The 21,648-nt window shown below is 38.9% G+C and overlaps 1 protein-coding gene across 10 annotated transcripts in view; it reads right to left on the reverse strand.

Annotated features, from left to right (window-relative positions):
* Positions 1-7,687, reverse strand: part of LOC127377723 (membrane-associated guanylate kinase, WW and PDZ domain-containing protein 1) — a 94,152-nt gene extending 86,465 nt beyond the window's left edge. For 7 of the 10 annotated variants that reach the window (XM_051425849.1, XM_051425848.1, XM_051425845.1 and 4 more), the window contains exon 1: positions 6,903-7,684. In XM_051425849.1, coding sequence (XP_051281809.1) covers positions 6,903-7,200 — 298 coding nt within the window. In that variant the 5' untranslated portion in view covers positions 7,201-7,684. Of the gene's footprint in view, positions 1-6,902 lie in introns of all 10 variants that reach the window. The other 3 variants (XM_051425854.1, XM_051425851.1, XM_051425843.1) reach the window with 2 other exon arrangements.
* Between the last annotated feature and the right edge of the window lie 13,961 nt (positions 7,688-21,648).

Genomic DNA, 21,648 nt, shown 5'->3' on the forward strand with positions numbered 1-21,648 from the left:
TTTTTATTTCAGTATTATAACGGGTCTAAGGATAGAGGGTGCGGTATGCTGTACAGATTGTAAAGCTGTGCAGATGTATTTGTGATTTGTGATATTGAACTGTATAAATAATATTGACTTGACTTGATAAAATGTGTAGACGATAACTGCTGAACACGTCCAGGCCGCGAACAAGAACTCTGACTCTATTCCTGGTTTCCATCGTTTACATTTTTGCAGTGCCGTTATCCGTTGCAGAATAAACAACACAGTTTGAACTGAAATGCAGCTACAACCTATACAGCTGTTATTGTCCTAGTCATTTCAAATACTGCAGGAGTCAGAGACAGAAACTGGTTGACACTTTCTCTACCTACAGTAACACGATGCCTATTTGCTGCTTTCCCTCAGCTTCATGATAAACGTATCTTACTCTGTCTGACTCTGTTAGAGGTGAAACATGATGCATGTGAACTCCACAAGAGACAAACGTACTGTACTATAGAAACCCTCCGGGCTCTCCATGCTTGTTACTGATAATGTAACTGGCATGCTGTGGAAGAGGAACATCTTTTCATGAACATACAGTACAGGCATGGATTCACTCAGTTGGGGCATTCTTTTCAAGCTGAGGTCATTACAAAAATGTTTTGCTCTTCTTTAAAAGAAGTACTGACAAGAAATACATAATCTGACCAGTCTGGATCTCTTATAATAATAATACGCTCATGTGATTGTTCCAGGGTGTGTTTTCCATGTCTTAAATGCTGTTACAGTTACGTAGGGCAGTTTTATCATACATTGACTTTCAGTGTAATTATATATCTTATCGTATGTTATCATGCAAATTTCTTTTTACCTTTTATTTATCTTTTATTTTATCATTTATATCTCTGACAATATGTTGTAAATGGAGTATTGCAGTATTGTTAAGTGTTTCAATAACAGTTCAAAGTAGTTAGAAAACTGTTTTAGATTAAAAATCTCCCATGGTTCAAAATTCTCTCTCTAAACAAATTATCTGAAGTATCTTGTCCAGTAATTCAATTACAAGCTAACAAGATGAATTGTTAATGTTTCTGTTTTACGTGTGTATGAGATTATTTGTGACATATAACATAGAACAGTGGGATATTGTTTATTGCATCAATTAGATTTTTTTGACTTTGTGGTGTTACTTTTCATACACCTGCCATATCATAATATATGTGAATATGGAAAATATATTCTTACTAATGTATATTTCAGCCATATCTCAAAGTCTTATAAGTTCATCAGAATGACGCTCCAAAGTGAGTCTCTTACAACATTGAACATGACACGCAGCAAAGACACATTGATGGTGGATTACTCGATAATGAAAATAATTGTTAGTCACAGCCCTAGTGCTGATACAATACCTTGATTTTGACATCAGTACCAACATTAAAACTATTTAACACTTTAATTTGAGAAATGTGATCATGTTTTTCTACAAAACCCAATTTTTCATGTAACTAAGGAAGCCAACCTTCTCTAATGTTAAATGTTAAACACAAGCAGGTACAGTTTAAATAGGAAAGATTTTGATTTAAATCAGCAACTATCTGATCCAACAGCGAGTAAACGAGATTATTACAAATCTCAGTATTTGGTATTTGACAGTTTTTGTTACTCGGCTAAGGGTACATGACGTTTGATGGCCAGCCCAATTAGAGTATAATAAAAAGCCTGCTCGAGTATCACAGCACTGATGGTTGTTTCTTTTTCCTCGTCTGCATTTCATTCCAACCTCATTGTTACGACACCTGAGGCAAAGTCTCTGAATTAGACGGCCGTTTGTTCAAGCTTAAATGACACAAGCTGCTTGTCGGCGGGGCCACCGATCCTTCACTGGTATGCTGCCCTTGTTCGCAATGTTAGCGAGTCACTCCATCAAGACCAAAGTAAAAATCCAATGTATATAAATGCAACACACGCAAACAAGACTATTTCAACAGTTCCTCTGAAGACATCCACACCAGAATTTCTTACAATGCCATACTCCCAGTCTGCATCACAGTTTGTACCTAATAAGGTGGAACATATGAGAAGATAAAAACATACAAAACATGTGTGATGTCTCACTGCTGCCTAAAACACAGAGCTTGTAAAGGGACGGTGTATGTGGAAGGAAAAAGCAGAAAGTACAGAGAGAAGAAGGAGAGATAGCTGCAGGATTCATGTCACAAGCCTTTCAGGGATATACTTACGCAGTCGGTTGCACTTAATCAAGACTGACAAATCTCCATACTTAAGAAAATATAAGGGACTTGCATTCTGGGACAAGCACATCACAGAAGAGATCTGTGTCTACAAAGCCCTCACATCCTCTGGATGTGTGTAAGCCTTCTTAACCGCGCACAAAGACCATAGACACAATTTCAGTGACACTAAGTTAGTGCAATCTTTACATAACAGAGTCAGTTTAGTTAGACTTAATTTTTGCTAAGAAATCGCTACTCTCCTCTGAGTTTGTGAAGTAGTGGAAGAGGAAAACATCAGATCTGTGTGGAGCAATGAGGAGACAGTAATGTTCCACAATACATTAAACAATCATAAATGCTACATTTCCATCATGTTTTCTACGCTGTTTTCCACCATTTAAGGTTTGACTGGAGCTCTTTTAATTACGTCATCTGGTTGCGCCCTCCTCTTATGCCATGGTTTAATGGCACCCAACTGTGCCACTGAGTTGAGTTGGCACCCAACTGGAGAACTGCCACCACCAACTGTTTATCTTGATGTGTTCAAATCCTTATATTTGCATTTGCAACAGTGGAGGATGGTTTACATTTCATTACATTGCTTAAATGTCTACACGGGTGGCAAAAGTAGGTTCAGCTATTAGTGACCCTAGAGTTGGATTGCCCTCTGAGTTTTGCTCAAGGACACTTCAGCAGAAGAGATGCTTACTCTACTGAAGGTTTGAATGATTAAACAGATGGTCTCCCTAATCACTATACCACCCTGTCGCCAAGGAGTGAGCAGGGTGATGGGAGAAAGCAGGAGGTGACCTGAGATGAGGCGTGAAAAAAGGAAAAAATTCAGAATTTTATGTACAAAAGTCAAGATGTTTCATCGGGGAGTACCAGTGAACTCCTGCTCCCCCTTCTCAGGAATGCCTGGCATCCAGCAGGCTGCCCTCATTCCCTCTGGCTGGGTTTCAAGTAAAGGCGAGATCTAAGGCGACCAAGGGCTGTTTGTCCCGGAGATCAGTCAGACACCCAGCCAAACCCACCCATGATCAGAGCACCATAAACTCCCAGAACCTTTTAAGTGCTGGAGGGGATTGTGGTTCACTTAAAAAAGGTAAAAAAAAAAAACCTCAAATGTCCACGTCCACATTAAACAGAGTAACTAACACATTCTTGATTTTGTATTATAAAACCTTGTATTTCAGTCTCAAATGCATATACTGTACATTAGCTCTATTTTAGTAAGTATCATTCTTAACGTTATATGCCTTGATGCACAACCTTTACACCTTTACAGGCTTGCCACTGTTGTCAAGTGCTGACTAGAATACAGTTCAGACACAAGACAATTATGACAAAACCTTTAACCTGTGAGCTGGATTTAACTGATAATAACAGATAAGAGCTACACTGGTGGGTCTTATCTGAAGTCTGAATATCCCTCTTTGTACTTTAACCTTAACATTATGCCATAACATAAATCTATTCATCATTCAGCTGTGCCTCTGTACACAAAGTAAATGAATGTTATTAGATTATATTGACCACAGCCCATTGGAGGGGAGAAAGGAGAATATGTTGCATAGTTACTGAGTGTATTTGTGCTGAATGTGTACCTTGTGAGTATGCAGGTTTAAAAGTGTGAGGAGAGTTGAAGAGGGGCACGAAGGGAGCGACATGAAGCAAAGATAAGGAACAGGTGCACACTAGCATTTTAAAAAAAACAACGAGAAGTTGGCCAAAGTGATTTGACCCATTCATCAACACAGGTTAGTTGTAGCAGCAGTGGAGGCTGTGACACACATCCGTGGAGTCACACAGACGTGAAGCACATATAACTCCAGTGTCTACTGCAAATGAACACATTTAACTCCAGAACTTGCCTGAGAATAATCCTGTTTTTAAGTTTTCTTTAACATCGAAGTAATCCATTGATTGTTGTCTGTACATCCATGGGTACAGGAACTGATAATAGGTATTCAGCATGAATCTAATGGTGCCAAGTTGCAAAAATGTATGTTATACTTCCTGTTTACATGCCCAAGAAGCCCCAAAATTATGGGAGTTGAGGGCAATTGTCTCAGTTGTGTCTAAAGGGGGATTCAAACTTCCAGACATTGCAAACCTACGGAAAAAGCTTAGCCAGGCCTGTGGAATTAACAGAGTCTACACTAGTCTTATTCAAAAACTTGCATGCATCAGTAGAATCAGACATATTAGCCTATAGCTTCTGATTAGTAATAGTTTTATCCATTACCTAAAATATTTCTTGTTGTAAGCTGATTTAGTTTGATCTGTTCCTGATGCTTGGAAGATACAGATTTATGGACTAAATTATTCTATCTCCTGAGAATTAGATATGAAGCAGCAAAAAACTAAAGACAAAAAATAAAAATGGCAAAACTAGACTAAAATGTTTTGAGTTTTTGTTTCATTAAACTAACAAAAATCATATGATTAAAATTTGACTAAAACTTATTAAAACAGAAAAACAAACCAACAAAATCTAATGAAAACCAGGTTCCAGCATTAACACTGATTCTAGTGTATCATTATACATTTGTTATGTAAATAACAGGCACGTTTCTTTCATTCCTTTCCAATTTAAAGTGCTATTTACGGAGCATAATAAAAAGCCAGACATAAAACCACCTCAGTCTAATATTCCACCTTCTCCACAGGAATGCAGACTTCACTCAGGTGGTTTTTTTCTTTCTGCATTCCTCAATGGGAGCAACACACCTGTGGGGCTGTCGTATACCACAGCAGCAACCTGCCGACCTGCACACCCTGATAGAGTTTCCACCTACAGTAATGAGGTGATTTGGCCTCCTGTAATATGACCCACAAGCTCTTTGGAGAGGAAAGGAGAGAGAGATCCGATCAGTCCCCACAGCCTGTCATCTGGTCTGAGACGGCTTGGATCGCCGTCCCCAGCCGGTTCTGCTTGGGAGCCCAACAGACTGTGAGGTACAATGGAGGTCTTGTGAGCTACTCAGATGGTCTTAGAGTATCCCTCTCCTTTAATTACGGACAAAGAGAATCTGCTGACTTATGTAAGAAACTAATAACAAAACCATGAAGACGACTCAGGATAACCTTGATGTATACAGTCTGGGTGCTGCAGAAGCCTTTTCAAGCACAAAGTGTTTCCATAGGAGTTCAGAATAATTAGAAAACTGTTTGTGGATATTAAAACTCTCCCATGTTGCAAGCCTGGTCTGATCATATGTCAAACCAACGCCTGTTCTGCAAACCCAAAGCAGCGTTAGTGCTGAGCTCTTGTCCCATGGGTCGAGACTTCGGCTCCAGAGGTCAAGCGTTCACTGTGCAGCCACTAATGGACATACAGTACAAGAGAATAGAAGGCAATGATGCTACACTGAAACTAAACCGCTGTTACATAACAGAGTTAATGATTTCCCCAGAGAGAAGGCACGACGAGCTTTGTCAAATATTGTGCAAGTGTGTGTGAGAGAGGTAGTGTGTGGAAAGAGACATTTGAGGTGAAATACACAAATGCATCTGATTAAAAATAAAAAGATATTTCAGTAATCCACTAAGGCATCACAGAACTTCCAGATTTGGCCAGAAAGGAGAACAGCAGAAAACCATAAACAATACACAGGAGACTGTGAGAAAAAAAAAAAGCTGAAGTTTGAATCGGTGGCTGCATTCCTCTCCCTCTAGCTGTCTCTCAGACAGATGCAGATGCAGCAGTCCATAGGCAATGGGTCAAGCTCATCTGACACACAGGGAACACTTCTAGAAATAACCCCAGCTGCCCATGAGTGGTGTCCTGCTCTCACAAACAATGCATCCCTCAGTAAACAACATTACTTTACAGAAAGAAGCAGAAATTGGATAAGTGGATTCGTCAATTAATCCTTTCAGTCATTTTTCAAGCAGAAAAACTGTGAAATACTGCAACATACTGTCATGTTCCAGCTGCTCAAATTGAAACATCTGCTGCTCCTCTTTGTCATACATCACAGTAAAGTGAATAAACAACAAGATATTTGAAGACCTCATCTTGGGGTCAGTGAAGTTGTGATTGGCATTTTTTCATTATTGCTTGACATTTCATAGACCAAACAATTCATTGATTAAGGGACAGATTATTTGATCTTGAAACTGTAACTATAAGTTGCATCCCTTGACAGAAGCAGTGTAATATTTCAAACTACAAATGGGAAACTAGCAGAGAAAATAACAAGCGGCAGTGGCAGAGAAAGTAAGGTAACAAAAGTTTGGAAATTTGAATTTCATTTTTAAGTCAAAGGAGTGAACAGGCATTAGAGACAGTGTGTGCAGTTAAGGGTTGGAGTGTAGATGAAGGTCTGGAGCTGCAGTCACTGTAAGTGGCCTAATCTGTGACCCCGCAGGTCTGACCCAGAGTGGCTCTAGCATGTTAGACAAATGAGGGCAGGAGGACTGTCAGGGCAGCTTCATGTCAAAGCCTGTGAAAACTCCAGGCTGCTGTGGAGAGAAGATGAGCAGCACTCTTCAGCCCTGCTTCACATGTATCACCATTTTGTAGTGTGCTTACAATCCTGTGCCACATCACATGGGAATTATAAAAACACACTTGCACTGGGATTTCTTAACTCTTTTGTGCGTGAGTGCTAATATCCCACACACATTTTTCTATCTGTACTGGTGACTTTTATCAGTTTTTTTTTTTGTTTTTTTTCAGATTCCTCTTACCTTGACGCACAGTTTTCAACCTGACGGGACCTTTGCAGCACTTAATCACAGTTAAAATGTCATAGAGGGGTAATCCAGACACAGGCAGCCCCTCGACCTCCAGGAGTAGCTCCCCTTCGCATAGTTTACCGTCCTGGTACACCACAGCATCCTCTCTAACTTGCCCGATGTATGGGAACTCTCCATTCTCAGCCCCGCCGCGCAGCTCCACATTCAGCTCCCCACACGCGTCCCGGATCACCGCGCAGTCATTCACTTTGGTGATCCAGTGGTTCTTCTTCTGAATGACTTTTGACATGGTGACTCAGGTCCAAACCAAACCCGTTAGTTTCGCGGAATGGTGTAAAAATCAGCCGATGCATAGCACAGAGATAGTCCCAGCAGACAGAAAACTTCAGGGTGTTTGGGTGTCACTCCAAGTTGGAACATTTTCACCCTTCTCCTGAGCCAAGGCATGCTGCTCCCAGTGCGCATAAATTTCCCGATGGATCAAAATCCGGATTGTTGTTGCTTCTGTTGTTGTTTCCGCATCTTTAGACAACAACATACGCTCTGATTCCTCGCTGTGGGATCTAATCCGCTCTCTGGCCGCCCGCTTTACATTCAAAGACTCTTCTCCTCATTAATCTTCTTGTTCTGCATCCTCCTTTGTCGAGTTTTTACCCTCTTATTAAACTTTCCAAAAGGGGAAACTGTTACCTTTGTAAATCCCGTGTGCAGGTTGGGCTGTTCAAATAACACCGGCGGCGCCTTTAAGCAGGTAACATGACAAGTTCATCCTACTTGCTCCTGCGCTGTGGATGGAGAAATAGTGGAAAGGGTGGGGGGGCGCATGCGTCCAGCTGCTACTCCACGAGGGAAATCCCACTCGATCCCACACCTACCGGGTCCACAGCTCCTCCCCGCCCGCCGGCCCGCACGCGTTTTCAAACGGATTACAGAGATCTGTGCGTCTAATCCCTTCAACGGCTCCAGCCTGTGGTCTCCTCTATTCATAAATAATGGGACCACACCAGAGAAAGCTGCAGGTTGCTGGTTCCAACTCCAAACCAGCAGCTATGTAACACCAGAGGAGTCATCCACTCAGGAGTAAACTTTATTAAATCTAACTTTAGTTAACTAACTAAGTTTAACGCAATATTTTTTTTAGAATTATGGAAATTCAAACAGAAATCTATTTGCATTCATTTGCTCAACATAACCCTCCCCCCAGCCTTATTCTCACCCTTTCTCTGATGATAATGTTGGTGCAGTGGTACAAATCTTTTACTTGAAATAACAAAAAAAAACAAAATACAAAAGCTTTTATTCTTTACTTTATATACAGTTGGGCAATTTATTCTATAATAATGCATAGCAGGATGAATGTAGAATAGCAAGTACAATATTTCCAGCTCAAATTAAGTATAAAGTTACGTTAAATGGAAATATTCAAGTAAAGTCTACAATATAATAAATATTGAGAATACTCTGCAGTACATAAATGTACTATTAGGAGCCCTCTCAGTTTGAGGTTCAGGCAGTTGCCTCCCTACCTACAATAATACTTTGAGTTTATTTAATGAGCAGAAGACCGTCTCTGATGGCAGTATACCTGAGGCTTGTCTTCTTTCTATGGATAAATTAAAGCATGGGTTATAAAGCATGCTTAAGTAGTAACTTCAGAAATAATCTTGAAACATTTAAACTTCCATCATATTCCTGCTGATGCCTAAAGTGACTCAGAGCAAGGGAGACATGAACCCTTCGACATATCAGACTTTCACAAAGGGTTAGAGACAACCCTCACAAACGTCACATTTATTCAGTGATATACATTTCTCAATAGGTTTGTTGTTTAATTTTTTTGACAAACTCAGTCATAATTTCATGCTAATTATTGTTTGATTTAGGTATAATTGCCTTTTGTCAGTGTATTGTCCTTTGTCTCTGAAAAGATTTTGGTCACATTTTCCTGCAACAGGCCCCAAAAAGAACCAAACTTGATTTTCGACAATGAAAGAACCCTTTGTCAGTGTCTGACAGTAACATTGCCTGCAATAATGCAAATATTTCTAGTTTGGAAAGAGTGAGGAGGGATCAGGTGAGAAACACATGCCACTGCAGGGGAAAGACAGGCTCTCTGTGTGTCCTGCCTGTTCAGATAAAGTACAGTAACTGGCACTCTACCACAGGCTGCGAGGGCAGTGGCCTGGATAGCAGTAACATGAAAGGCAGCTTTCCATCCCATTTCACCTTAATGTTGAGTGCTGGGAGTGTTCATAGTGATTCAACTGTGTCACTTTTACCTCTGCTGCTTGTCATATGGATATTTTTTTATTGTGCAGTCTGTTGATTTATTATTATTTTAACTTGATTTATATGTGTCTGTGTGTATGGCAACAACATCAGGGCACTATCATGTACTCTATGTTTTGCAAAGTGGGCTCTGGGCTGCCAGTCACATGTTACATGACATTCTCAGTGGGGAGAACTTCAACGGCTGCAGGGCACCGAATGTGACACACATCCAGAGCACTGATGTGCTCTGACTGGTGAGGAGAACACTGTTTCTACCATACAGAACCGCGATCAAATCACCTTCTAAAACCTTGGCTTAAAAGCTTTTCTGAGTGTTGCCTTAGTCCCAGTCACATCCAGACTTGCTGTTAAATGATTTGCTCTGCTGTTCAAGAATAAGTTTAATTTCTGCACCCTGTCAGACCATCAGAGTTTTATTAGGTACAATGTTTCGTTTTGCATTTATGTGGAGTGCACTTAAATGGTGCTTTAATCTAAAAGGCTTTACAGTTTGACACTCATTCACCCAGCTCCCTTGCAAGGCTCTGGCCTGATCATCAGGAGCAATTTGGAGTTCAGAGTTTCGCCCAAGCAGTTTGACATATGGACAGGAAGAGCTGGAGATCGAACCCTTAGATGTGAAGATTGATAACTCTCAAACTTTGACTCTTACAGATGACATAATGAAGGCCCGTACACAACTTGAGGCTCCACTCCCTGTTCATTTAGCAATTTAAACAGTTTTTTTTTTTACAAGAATAGAAAGTAAACAGTTACACATAGTCACTTTGTTAAGACAAATGAGAAAAGCCTGACTTTAAGTGGTAAATAAAGGCGAGCCTGCAGCAACAACTGGTAGAATAATGAATGCAAATCCTCCAGAATTGTGTAACAGAGACTGTGTTTAGTTTTATGAGTGACTGTAATTTGACGTCCAAACCCTGGGAATGCCTTAAGTCCACAATCAATGCACACTAATTAAATATTAACCAGCAAGTCAAACATTGTATTGATCTGTTGTGGCGGTCAGAGAATAAAAGATACTGCACCAAAGCTCTCACTGGTGACAACAAAGAGACCATGCTGGGATAGCTCATGGTGTTCCACTGAATCACATCAGTAAAATATTTACTTATAATGATTAATTGATTGTCTTTCTAAATGTATTCATGCTTTATTAATCACAATACAAAACAAATGCTAAGAAAGTAGAGAGAGTTGTAGAGTTTAATAATTGGATTTAATATGTTCTACTTTGTTTCTCTACAATTAAGGTCTTTGCTCCATGAATAGGATGTCCCATGGATGGCGTAATAATAATATATAAACATATTATAATAATATAGGTAAGAATTTAGATACTATTTAGAGGAAAAGAAAATTAAAATTTGGTCTTTAGTGGCAGAACAAGTGAAGGCTCATTTTGTTAAACCTGCAATAACAGCTGTGAAAACAACATTTACATATATATAAGATAATCTGCGGAACCTGTTAGCAGCTTCTTATTTACACATCGGCAGTTACAGAACAACGTTATCATTCATACAGAGTTGCGTCTCTTGCCATCTAGCAAGTGTAAGTCTAATATTCACTCTCTTTTAGCTCTGTTTTTGGCCCAACTCCAGTGGGAAATTTCTGGCTCTTTAGCTGCTACATGCTCCACTATGGTCACCAGCTACTCATTTACTTTTTCTAACTGCTGTTTGGTCAAAAACAACACAGAGAGAGTGATGAAAGTAAATCCAAACAGTAAAGTTGGGCAGACAGCTAAAGAGTGAGTTGAAACTTACTATATAGCTGCGCAAAGCCGAGGGGAGCTGCAGATGTAGGTGATAATTCTCTGTAGGTTCATCGCTACTAGTGACCTCTTTCACACTGATATCACACATTTTTTTTTAGGAAAATTATATTATAGCCTTTTAAAGTAAATGTAACTGTGAAGTCCAGTTAGCAGTGTGTGTACTGGGCAGGCTGATGCCTTCAGTTACCTTCTTGTGCATGTGAGAGAGATTAGTGCAACACAGTCGAACAGCTGGTCAGTAGAGTTTAGAAAAGATAATTCTGCTGCACATGAAAAAAATACCCACATGCCCTGACTTTGCATAACACATATTGTGTTCTTCATTTGCGTTTAGCTATATGGCTGTACATTTGATGAGTACATCAGATTAAGTGTATTGAAAATCTACATAAAAAAAAACGATTTATTTATTACCGGAGAAGATCGACCCAAAGATGAATTCAGTGGCTAGTTGTAATTCTGAGAAACATCTGAGGGACACAGTGTTTTTGCTCTGTAAAATCATGAGAAACAGACTCATATACACCTGCGGAGGATCAGATGGCTCCAGGGTTTGTTAAATAATGCAGGCGTTGCCAGCTGAATCCTCATATTCCAGATGTCTCACAGGACACAATCTTCAAGTCTTCTCTTTTAGAGAAACCTGTAATAGATGCAGTGAGCAGCAGTTACATTTTAACGAGCCCAATCTACACTTTTGGCGTATATTGTGCATCCACAACATTTACTCATGTAATATCCTAATGTGGCAAAATCATATGATGAAAACATAAATGCCAAAATAAAATGTCTAAAATGGTAATCATGGTTGTCCCGTCAAAATGCCTGCCTGTTAAGAGAAGTCCAAGGAGAGTGTGGGGGGTGGCGATGAGAGAGATAAAGATAAAGAGCTGAAGGCAGACATGGAAACACGGACCGACTCAAAGCCTCAGAACGACAGCAGAATGAGAAAAAATGAAGTATCACAAGGAAGAACCGTTTGTGAGAATGTGACCACTCATTAAAAAAAATATGGTGTTTTTGAGGTCATAACACATAATTAAAAAACAAAGTGAACGTAGGTATGGGAAAACACATGATGACACAGAAGTTGTCATGCAGTGGATGCTGTACTCTGGCCATCCAAACTGTAACATGTAAGGGGGGGCTTACATAAGACGCACGCTTGGCTGCGGGCGTAGAAAACAAGGCCTGTCCCCATGCATTGAGCCTTCCCCTTCACTGGTTCTTAACCATGCAGTACACAACAGGAGCAGACAGTGAGCAATATTGAATCATTCAAGCACAGAGAACATTGCAGCAATGGAGGGAACGGGCTGTGTTGACTTTAGTCTGGAAAGCAAAGCAATGAGAATTAAAAACAGCAAAGTTGATTATTCATGCAAATTCCCAGTGTTTCTCTGTGTACTGTTCGTTGTGAAAATGTTAATTATGGTGATCATTATGCAAGTATGCACACACCAGTACTGTGGGTAACAGTATTTATTCAAGTACTGATACAAAAAACAGTTTGAGGTAGTTGTACTTTAATTGAAGCTGCAGAAAATTATTAACTTTCCCTCAGCTCTACTGAACTTTATAGCATCTTTCAACTCATTGTTTACTAAACTGCTTTGGTTCAGGCTCAGCACCCTTATAAATGTGATTTCCAGATGCAGTAGACACAGCTAAATGGAGAGTGAGTATTTGACTTATACTCACCAAGTGAACTGAAACCCCCTCAGATGGTTCCACAGAAAAACTCAGTGAAGCGGCTCTCAGCAGAGTTGGGGCGGTTAACGAGATGTACACTTACCAAACCAACCAGTGAGTCTTCATCACTGAAGTCAGTAGAAATCCTTTTAAACTTTTGATTGAGCCCAGATCTTGCGTCTCCCTGAGGCCTAAAAAAACAAAAAACAACCCCACTGCTACTGGACTGTTGGTAAGAACAGCAGTTGTAGTGGTTTTTTTTCCCCCCAACGGCCAGAAGGGGCAACAATGAGCACATTTCACACAAACTTTGACAAGAGACACAAAAGTGAAATTTATGCTTTATTTTTTTTAAACATTTTTTTTCAGTTTTAAGAGAGAAAAGATTCCAAAGATGAAGAGTAACTGGTTGGTTTGGCAAATGTGCATGTGGTTAACCACCACCTGCTGCAGCGTACAGCTTCTATGTTAATTCGTCATCAATAATAATAGAGCAATCCAATTTTGTGGAATCAACTTAACAAAACATGTATAAAAAAAACATGAAAAACATTGTAAAAACAACTGCACATTGTGATCTATCAAAAAGTATTTTTCCAGCACTGCTGCACACACAAACACATTCCCTGCTGCCACACTAACGCGCAAGAACAGATTCCCCCTGATGTGTTTTATTAGCAGCCACAAGATTCACATCACCCACAGACCTCATGCTCAGTTTAAAAATATTTCACTAAACAAGATAATACAGCTTTCTTCCATCTCTACTTGACATTAGGGAACAGTTCCAAACAGGAGATCTCAGCCAGTGAAGTGGACATAGTGGAAAAGTTTTATCACAAAATTTTGACTTGTTGTCTTAAGTAGGAGGGGGTGGACGGTGTTTGACATGAATTTCCTCACACATCACACATCTGATGTTTGTGTACGACAGCTTAACTGAACCCAATTACTGACTGCCTTCAATAAAGTCCACTGTCCAACTATTGGCAGACGTGTAATATAATATACATAATATATTCACAAATTGTTGTGTCCTTACGTTGTGCGTTACCTTAGAAGCCTTTTATATCTACAGACACCGTGGGTCACCTTCCATGCCAGCTCCCATGTTGAACTGCCATCTTTCTACAGAACTCCAGGAACCCAAAACTGGCTCTAGATTGGGCCTGCATTTGCGTTTTGTGTGCATTTCTCAGCCACAGTATTTTCTCCCTTGTGCTTGGAAAAGTGAGGATAAAGCGAGGGAGTTGCAATCTGAAAATACAAGACGCTAGATGGCACTAAATCCTTCACCCTCTTCCTTTAATGCAAATAAAATACATTTCCCCTGTTCCACGAGATCCTACTTTAAAAAGTGTGTGTGTTTGGGCTGTTTGGGTTCCTTTGGACACGGCTCCTTTTAAACCAAAATTCAACCCATTCTGTGGAATATAAATTTATGTTAATGTCTGATAAAATAAACCATGCTCCCACATTTCCTATTTTAATCTCTTTCTATGAAACCTCATGGGGTGTGAATGACAAATAAGGGACATTTATGCCTTTGAGGCATCCTCAATCTACCTGATGAGGACTGACACTTTAATCACTAAAGGTAGAGCTATAATGTATCTGGGACAGGAATGCATATGATAGAGTTTATATTTAGAAAACACAGAGAAGTGAAAATAATTTAATTAACTAGAATAGTTGATCTGTAATAAAAAGGTACAACTGACTTTATTTATTTAGGCTACTGGCTTTGAGTAGACTGTTGCTGCGTCTGAGATCAATAGCTGAGATATTTCACAACAGGAATCAGAAAAGTGTTTCATATGTTCTGAGATGCTGCCACAACTCTCTCCCATCAAAACATCACATATCCACCACTATTATCCGCATGAGACAAACAATAATGTAATTAAACCTAATTCTAAGATTTTGTAACATAATTAGACACTTTGAACAATCAAAAGATGGACAAATAACAGCAGACATGATCTAAACTTATAATGTCAGTTAAACCTTTTTAGTGCCTTGTTCTTTTCATCTGGAAGAAATGACACAGAGCTGTTTTCCTTTGTTGTTTTTAGCTTTTATTGGCTTCTCTTTGGAAACAACTGTCTGTTTCACCTTCACAGTAATGCTTTTTATCATCTCTATGATATGAACTCAATTTCAAATGTGTAGCATGGCCTAATTTCCTTAGTTTTAATGTAATAAACTGTGCTGATTTTAACCTTGCAGTTATGCCCAGCTTAACCTCTTCATTAGGTGTTTTCTATATTTGAGTAAAGTGTTCATTTAGAGCACAGGCAGAGATGCTGTTTTATAAAGAGTCAGTTGTCTGGGAGTGATGATGTCCAGAGAAATAAATTATAATACTCAGCAAACCTGCTTGAAAGAGAGTTATCATCTTTGAGCTAAAAATAGGGTGAACATCAGCACATGTTTCATAAGATGAAAAGCACTCAAAGATGTGAGTATTGGACTGATATGAATCATTTGCTTTTCAACTGATTTGGGTTTGCTCTCAGCTGTAGTGATAATTGTGTTATGCTTAATTGAGTGCCAGCTTATTAAATCTTTTCGTGAGAGCTAACATAACCCAAATATTCCTCCTCTTTAGTATCTCTGATAAAACTCAGTGTGTGTCATTGACAAGCCAGACTAGTCATTTTTGGAAGTATGCGTTTTTGCTTCCTTGCCAACAGTCACATGAGAAGATTGATACCGCTTTCAAATCTGTCTGTTAAATATGAAGCTACAGCCGGGAGACGCTTAACTTAGCTTAGCATAAAGACTGGAAACATGGGGGGAACACCTAGCCTGGCTTTGGACAGAGCCTTCTCTTGGTAATAATTGATTATTATTAATTATTGATTAAGTGAAAGTTCATAAAGTTTGGTCCCATACATATTTTATACATACACAAGAAAAATATGTTGCTTGTCAAGGGGTGCCCAAGCATACAACTTAACAGTAATCTGTGTTCCCTTTATTAAATTGTTACATGTATTAGCAATGTATTTATTTTGTTTTGTTCTGTTTGCTCTGTTACCTGTTGTTTGACTTACTGTGATATCTTGTCTTGTGTTGCATCTTTTATGTATTTTTGTCTAGAGGACAAAAAAAAATCTACCTACCATCTGGTTTGTTTCATTTGTACAAAAACAAAGTGTCAGGAAGCCACCAAGAAACAGCCCAGTACAACACCCCATGTAACCATGTGAAAACCCCAAACAGCCATTTTAAATTAGCTTTTTTTATGTATTAACAAATAACGGGATAATCAGGGAGCCTTAGAAGTGCCATTAGTGCCACTTTGGACAAAGTCAGTTAGGCTAGCAGTTTCATTCCAGTCTATATGCTATGCTACATATGACAGATGAGATTTAAGAGCAGTATCAATCGAATTGAATTGTATAAGCTTAAGAAACTATATATATGAAGTAAAGTATATATGTATATATATATATATATATATATATATATATATATAACCAAGTTGTTCCTTCAACGGTTTCTGGTAAGTAATGATGATTACAACCTTTAGTGCCTTTAGTCATCATAGCTCAAAATGTATTTCCGGGAAATGAAGTACAAAACAACAAAGTGCTTCTTAGCAAAATGGAGAAAACTAAAGTCACAGACAACACAGGTGACAACAAAAGAACTGATACAATGAGACATTTCCATGATCTGCCTTTAGAGATGAGTCAGCCCATTATTGTGAGCACTATAGAGAGGATGTTTGGTGGGTGTGAGGATATGGATGCTTGTTGTCCAGGAAGTCACAAAGCTCAGCAATTAGAGGAGGATGCCTTTTTTTTAATAAGGATATCCTGTGCTTGCAATCCTGTCATGTGATGGAGGTAACCACAACAACTTTGAGAGAGTTGACTCTTTAAATAATTTCCCCCTGGGATTATTAAAGTATTTCTGATTCTGATTCTCTTTACAGATATAAGACAGTTGACAGATATTACCTTTGTTCACAGCCAAACATTATTAGATTATTATGAGTTACGATGATATTCTTATTCTTATTCTTATGTTAATTAATATTGCATTTAATACATTTATTTCAATGGGGGAAAGAGTGAAAGAACCAACCTTTATTCATTTAGTAGCTGAACTATTCATACTACACTATCCCACAGAAGGTCCTAACTAATCAAAATGTGATATCATACCACAGTAGTGTATGAGATCAGATGTAAGAGGCCATATCAGGCCACAGGCTTTCAGGCAGGCCATATTTCCATTTTATGAATAAAAATGCTGTTGTTTTAGGCCCACTGGTGACATGTTAATTTTTCTGTTGGCAGCAAACATTGCACGTATTTGACAGGAAGCCTTGTTTTTAACAAAGCAACAAGCTTTTAATTGCTGGATCTTTCTATAAGCCACGGAATATGTTCTGACTGCCAGCAGCCTGAATGGCCTTGTTTTTGATAATAGCCAGACTTTGAAGTACAAAACAGTTGGCTTCACAAAGCTCTGTACTGTGGCTTTGCTCTCTCATTTATTGAATCATTTTGGCTCCGCTGCTGCCACTGCTGGGTGTCTTTTTATATCAACTGGCTGCAGTTTGTATCTTTATCTTGTGATGCTGCATAGAGCCATAAAGACACACACACACACACACACACACACACACACACACACACACACACACACACACACACACACACACACACACACACACACACAGTCACATACTGGCCATGTACAACACACACACCAGTTATGAAAAGCTGAAGGTTTTATCTCTCAGATTAAAGTAAAGAATCAATTCAAATCACTTGTTTGTAATCGTGTATCACCGCTGTAGTACTTTATATTACATTTTTATATTTTAACATATATTGTTGTTATTTTATGTGTTTATACATTTTAAGACAAGTTTGAAGCAAATTCTTGAGTCCTAGAACTATTTGAAGAGTGAGAACCATAGCCAAGTGTGTATAGTTACAGAAGTGTTCACTGTACTAGCAAACTGTATAAATGAATAGGAAATGATGCAGCTTGTCAACAAGATGTATGAGGCAAACAAGTACCAATCAGAGTTACTTAATAGTAATAAGGTGATCCACACTTACATTACTGTGTGGCTGCAGGCCTGCTGTTATTAAATATTCAAGCGTCCAGGTGATGGATTGGCACACTTTGTTGTGTCGCAAACACTGAGCAGCAAAACAAGCGCAGTTGCTATGGTTTCCCGTGTGATCACCAGATGTCTTTGTAGAGCACCTGCTTCCTAATAGAGCTCCCTGGGAATAGAAGTGCATCTTCACAGGACACTATCCAGATATGTGCATGTTATCTTTTCCTAGATAAGCCAGAGATTACACAGATATTCACTGTGTGTTGTTTAATGTAACTTCATAGACAAATAAAAGGCCCAAATCACCAGCAACAACTTCTATGGTTAACCTTATTTTACTGAAGATCTGATCTTAAATCACTGTGTTTTTAATGTGTTTTTCTTTCTTTATTCTCGATATGCAGACTCAGTTTAGATCACCAGCATAACATAATGAGAGTTGCAGTAGATGTAACTTCTTTTATGTAGTCAAGAGCTATGTGGTAGCTTTTGCAGTTTTTAAAACATACATATTATTTCTCTTCTCATTTTTGTTCCTATTCTTTTTCTTGTTTAAGTCATCTTTTATTAATTTATTTACTTGAATATTTTTTCTCATTTTTCTTTATATGTGATTTTTGTTTATATCCCCAACATCTGTACCTCTACACCTTTGATTTGTACAAATGATGTTCACCTGAAACTACGTGCCCGTTTGAAAGTGATTGGAAAATAACGTTAGGACTTTTTAACAGAAGACACAGAAGACAGTTTGATGCAGCAGGAAAAGCGTAAAGTGTAAATAATATAATGAATGTTTCAGTGTCTTTGTCCTGTATGCTGGCTCACTGTCACACTGTCAAGGTTTACTGTGACGGTTTGATAGAACAGAGCCATTGTTAATGTTATTAGTAACACCTGTTCTGTTTACTGCTGTGACAAGTCAAAATGTGTGTTGTGAAAAAGCCTATTCAGTCATTTTTTAAATTTATTTAATTTTGCTTTATTGTCATTTTGTTTTATATTATTATATGTTTATATGTTCTAATTTTATATATTTCTTGTTCTTATATATAGATTGTTATATATTGTATATTGTAAACTGGATTTAATCTTCTAGGGACACCTCAGGTAGTAGACATTGGCTTAGTCTTCACAGAAATAGAGCAAGAAGGTAATTGATTTGGCACACACACACACACACACACACACACACACACACACACACACACACACACACACACACACACACACACAGTCATGTTTTGTTTCATACTGATATGTGCTTCAGAGTGGTGTGTGATTGAGGTACAGATAGACTCCTCAGGAGAAACCTTTTCTTTCCCCCCAGTTCTGTCCTGATGAGTTTTTAAGTCCAATGCTGCTCTCTGCTGGCCAGGACCAATACAGCATGTTTACTGCTCAAAAAAAAAAAAAAAAGAAAAAGTCCAAAGAGACACAAACATGTGAAAAACACTAATTTATTATGATAAATCATCCTACAAAAAAATTGAAATACTCACAGTGCTCTTGGGGAGGATATCATACTACTCACATAAAATATGTTTTTACTACATCTTTTGGTCTCAATTTCTACATTTTTCACCTCCTGTTGCGAAGAGAGTCCCACATATTTTCATACATATTGTCTCCAGATGGAATCACAGTCTCGTCATCTTTAATTTGGAGTTCATTGGCTTCAAATTCAAAAGCACAACTGAGCATAAACTCAGTGAAACCAAAGTATTGTTCTCTGCATTCTGTACACTAAGTTGTATGAAGCGACTGATTAGAAATAAGCCAAAAACACAAACATTTATGATTTTGAGGCTTATACCAGCTGGTCAAGATTTAAGGTTGAGCTTTTGTGGCTTTGAGAATCAGGCTTGTTTGTTTGAGTGATAGCTTCCCTCAAGTCCCATTTCCTGCCAACAAGCACAGCTCTGCTTCATATCTTTCTTATCTTGATAGATAGCTCACAACCCTACAAGAGCCCCTTACACGAATTCTCCCTCAGATGTGCGTCTGTCAGCAGAAAGTCGTCTGAGGTTTAGTCTGCCTCCTCTTTTGTAAACACATTTGTCTACTTTACCTTTGTTTTCATGATCAGAAATGTATCTCTCCATTTTATAATTAACAAACATTTCAAATGGTTTCTGTGCAAATTTCAACTTGACAAGCAGGCCACCAAGGGGATATGAATGACCCTAAAAAACATATGAAGCTCAAATAAATCACCTTCCAGGAGATTGTTTTACATTTCCCATGCCCACCAGTGGGGTGGACCCGCTGGAGAGGTGGGAGGCCAGGCTGGAGTGACGCATGGGTTCTCAGGCGGTGTGGGAAAGAGACTTGCGGGTATCCATTTAGCAAAGCAGGTCAAAAGTCAGATGTCTGTGAGATTGTCCCCAAAATGTCCTGTCAGAACCAAACTGTAAGGCCCAATTGTAGGACAGATTAGAAGTTAATACTGGCCTTGTATTGAGAAAAAGTTCCACAAATCAATTATTACATTAAAGGACTGGATGGCCATGCAGTGTGAAAGTGATCGGTCATAGTGATGAATAGACAGAAAACTATCATCCAGCAAAGCTTCTTAGCCCATTGCAGCTTACTGTTTTCCACAACTTTACTGTTTGGTTCTCTCTCACTGCTCTCATGAGCCTCAACTGTCTTTTTAAGGAAAACCTGCCAAACGGTACACTGACAAAGTGTAGTGTAGTGTAGTGACTAGCTAGTTAACACACTGCACAGCATTTAGCAGCAAAACAACAAGATATTTCTTGGTGAGAAAGAGAAAGAATATTTGATTTACATTCATCAGGTGTCCAGAAACACATCTTCAAATGAATGCTAAGGTTGCTAGGTATGTCTGTTGGATGTGTTATTAGACAATAGTTTCCTAACATGTCTGCCACAACAATTTCATAAGGTCATCATGATATTGTGTTTACAGTTTATTCCACTGCTGTCAATACTTCCTACTTCAAAGGACCAGTGTGTAGGATTTAGTGGCAGTTAGCGGTGTAGTTGGTGGTCGAAAGAAGAAACTACGGTGTCTGTGAAATATGTGAAAAAATCAAACACCCCTACCTAGCTCTGTCTGTCAAAGCATTTTGTACTGTTTTTAAAGGTTCAGTATAAATAAAGTTATTATTACTATTATAAATAAGATTAGCCTCGCTCATGAATTATTTTAAATAAAATTACTGCAGTACAGTGTTGTTGTTATACCTCTATAAGCTGTGTGTGACCACTATCATTTTCTGGTAGTATCTCAGCGGCTGACCTCTGACCTCTAGTAGGGCTGTCTGAGCTTGTGCCTGATGTAGACCCCCACATATCTCCTGTCTCGACTGGGTGGTCGGTGCAGCACCAACGCACGACCCCATCCTGACAGGCCAGATAGTGTGGGAATCCTCCCTGTGGTAAAACTCAGTGAGAACGAGAATGATGAGGTGCTAAGCCTTGTTAAGTTTGAGCATTGCGGCATGAGGTACAGTACGAAAACACAGCACACTGCCAATCTCCTGCATTGCATAATACACTCAACATGGGCTCTGTCTCCTGCCAATGATCCCCATCTAAGACCTTGAACTGAACTTATGTGTATTGTCCTTCCCCCCTTAGATTGTTTATGTGAAAATCAATACTAAAGTGGTGCACTAGCAGCAGTAAACTTTGCATGAGGAGAGGAGTCATGAGTAGAGGGTACACAGAGACGTGTAAAGCCTATCTGCTTTACAGATAAGGACTTGATGGCTGTGGGAAAAAGAGACAAGCTAAACATTATCAACCGCAGCAAAAACTGCAATCACCATTTTAACTCATACTGTTCTTTTTCATTAAATCAGCCATTTTATAAAACCAGAATATCTAGTGAAAAGGCAAATAACGGATTA

The sequence above is a fragment of the Dicentrarchus labrax genome, unplaced genomic scaffold (assembly GCF_905237075.1).
Source record: "Dicentrarchus labrax unplaced genomic scaffold, dlabrax2021, whole genome shotgun sequence".
Lineage (NCBI taxonomy): Eukaryota > Metazoa > Chordata > Actinopteri > Moronidae > Dicentrarchus > Dicentrarchus labrax.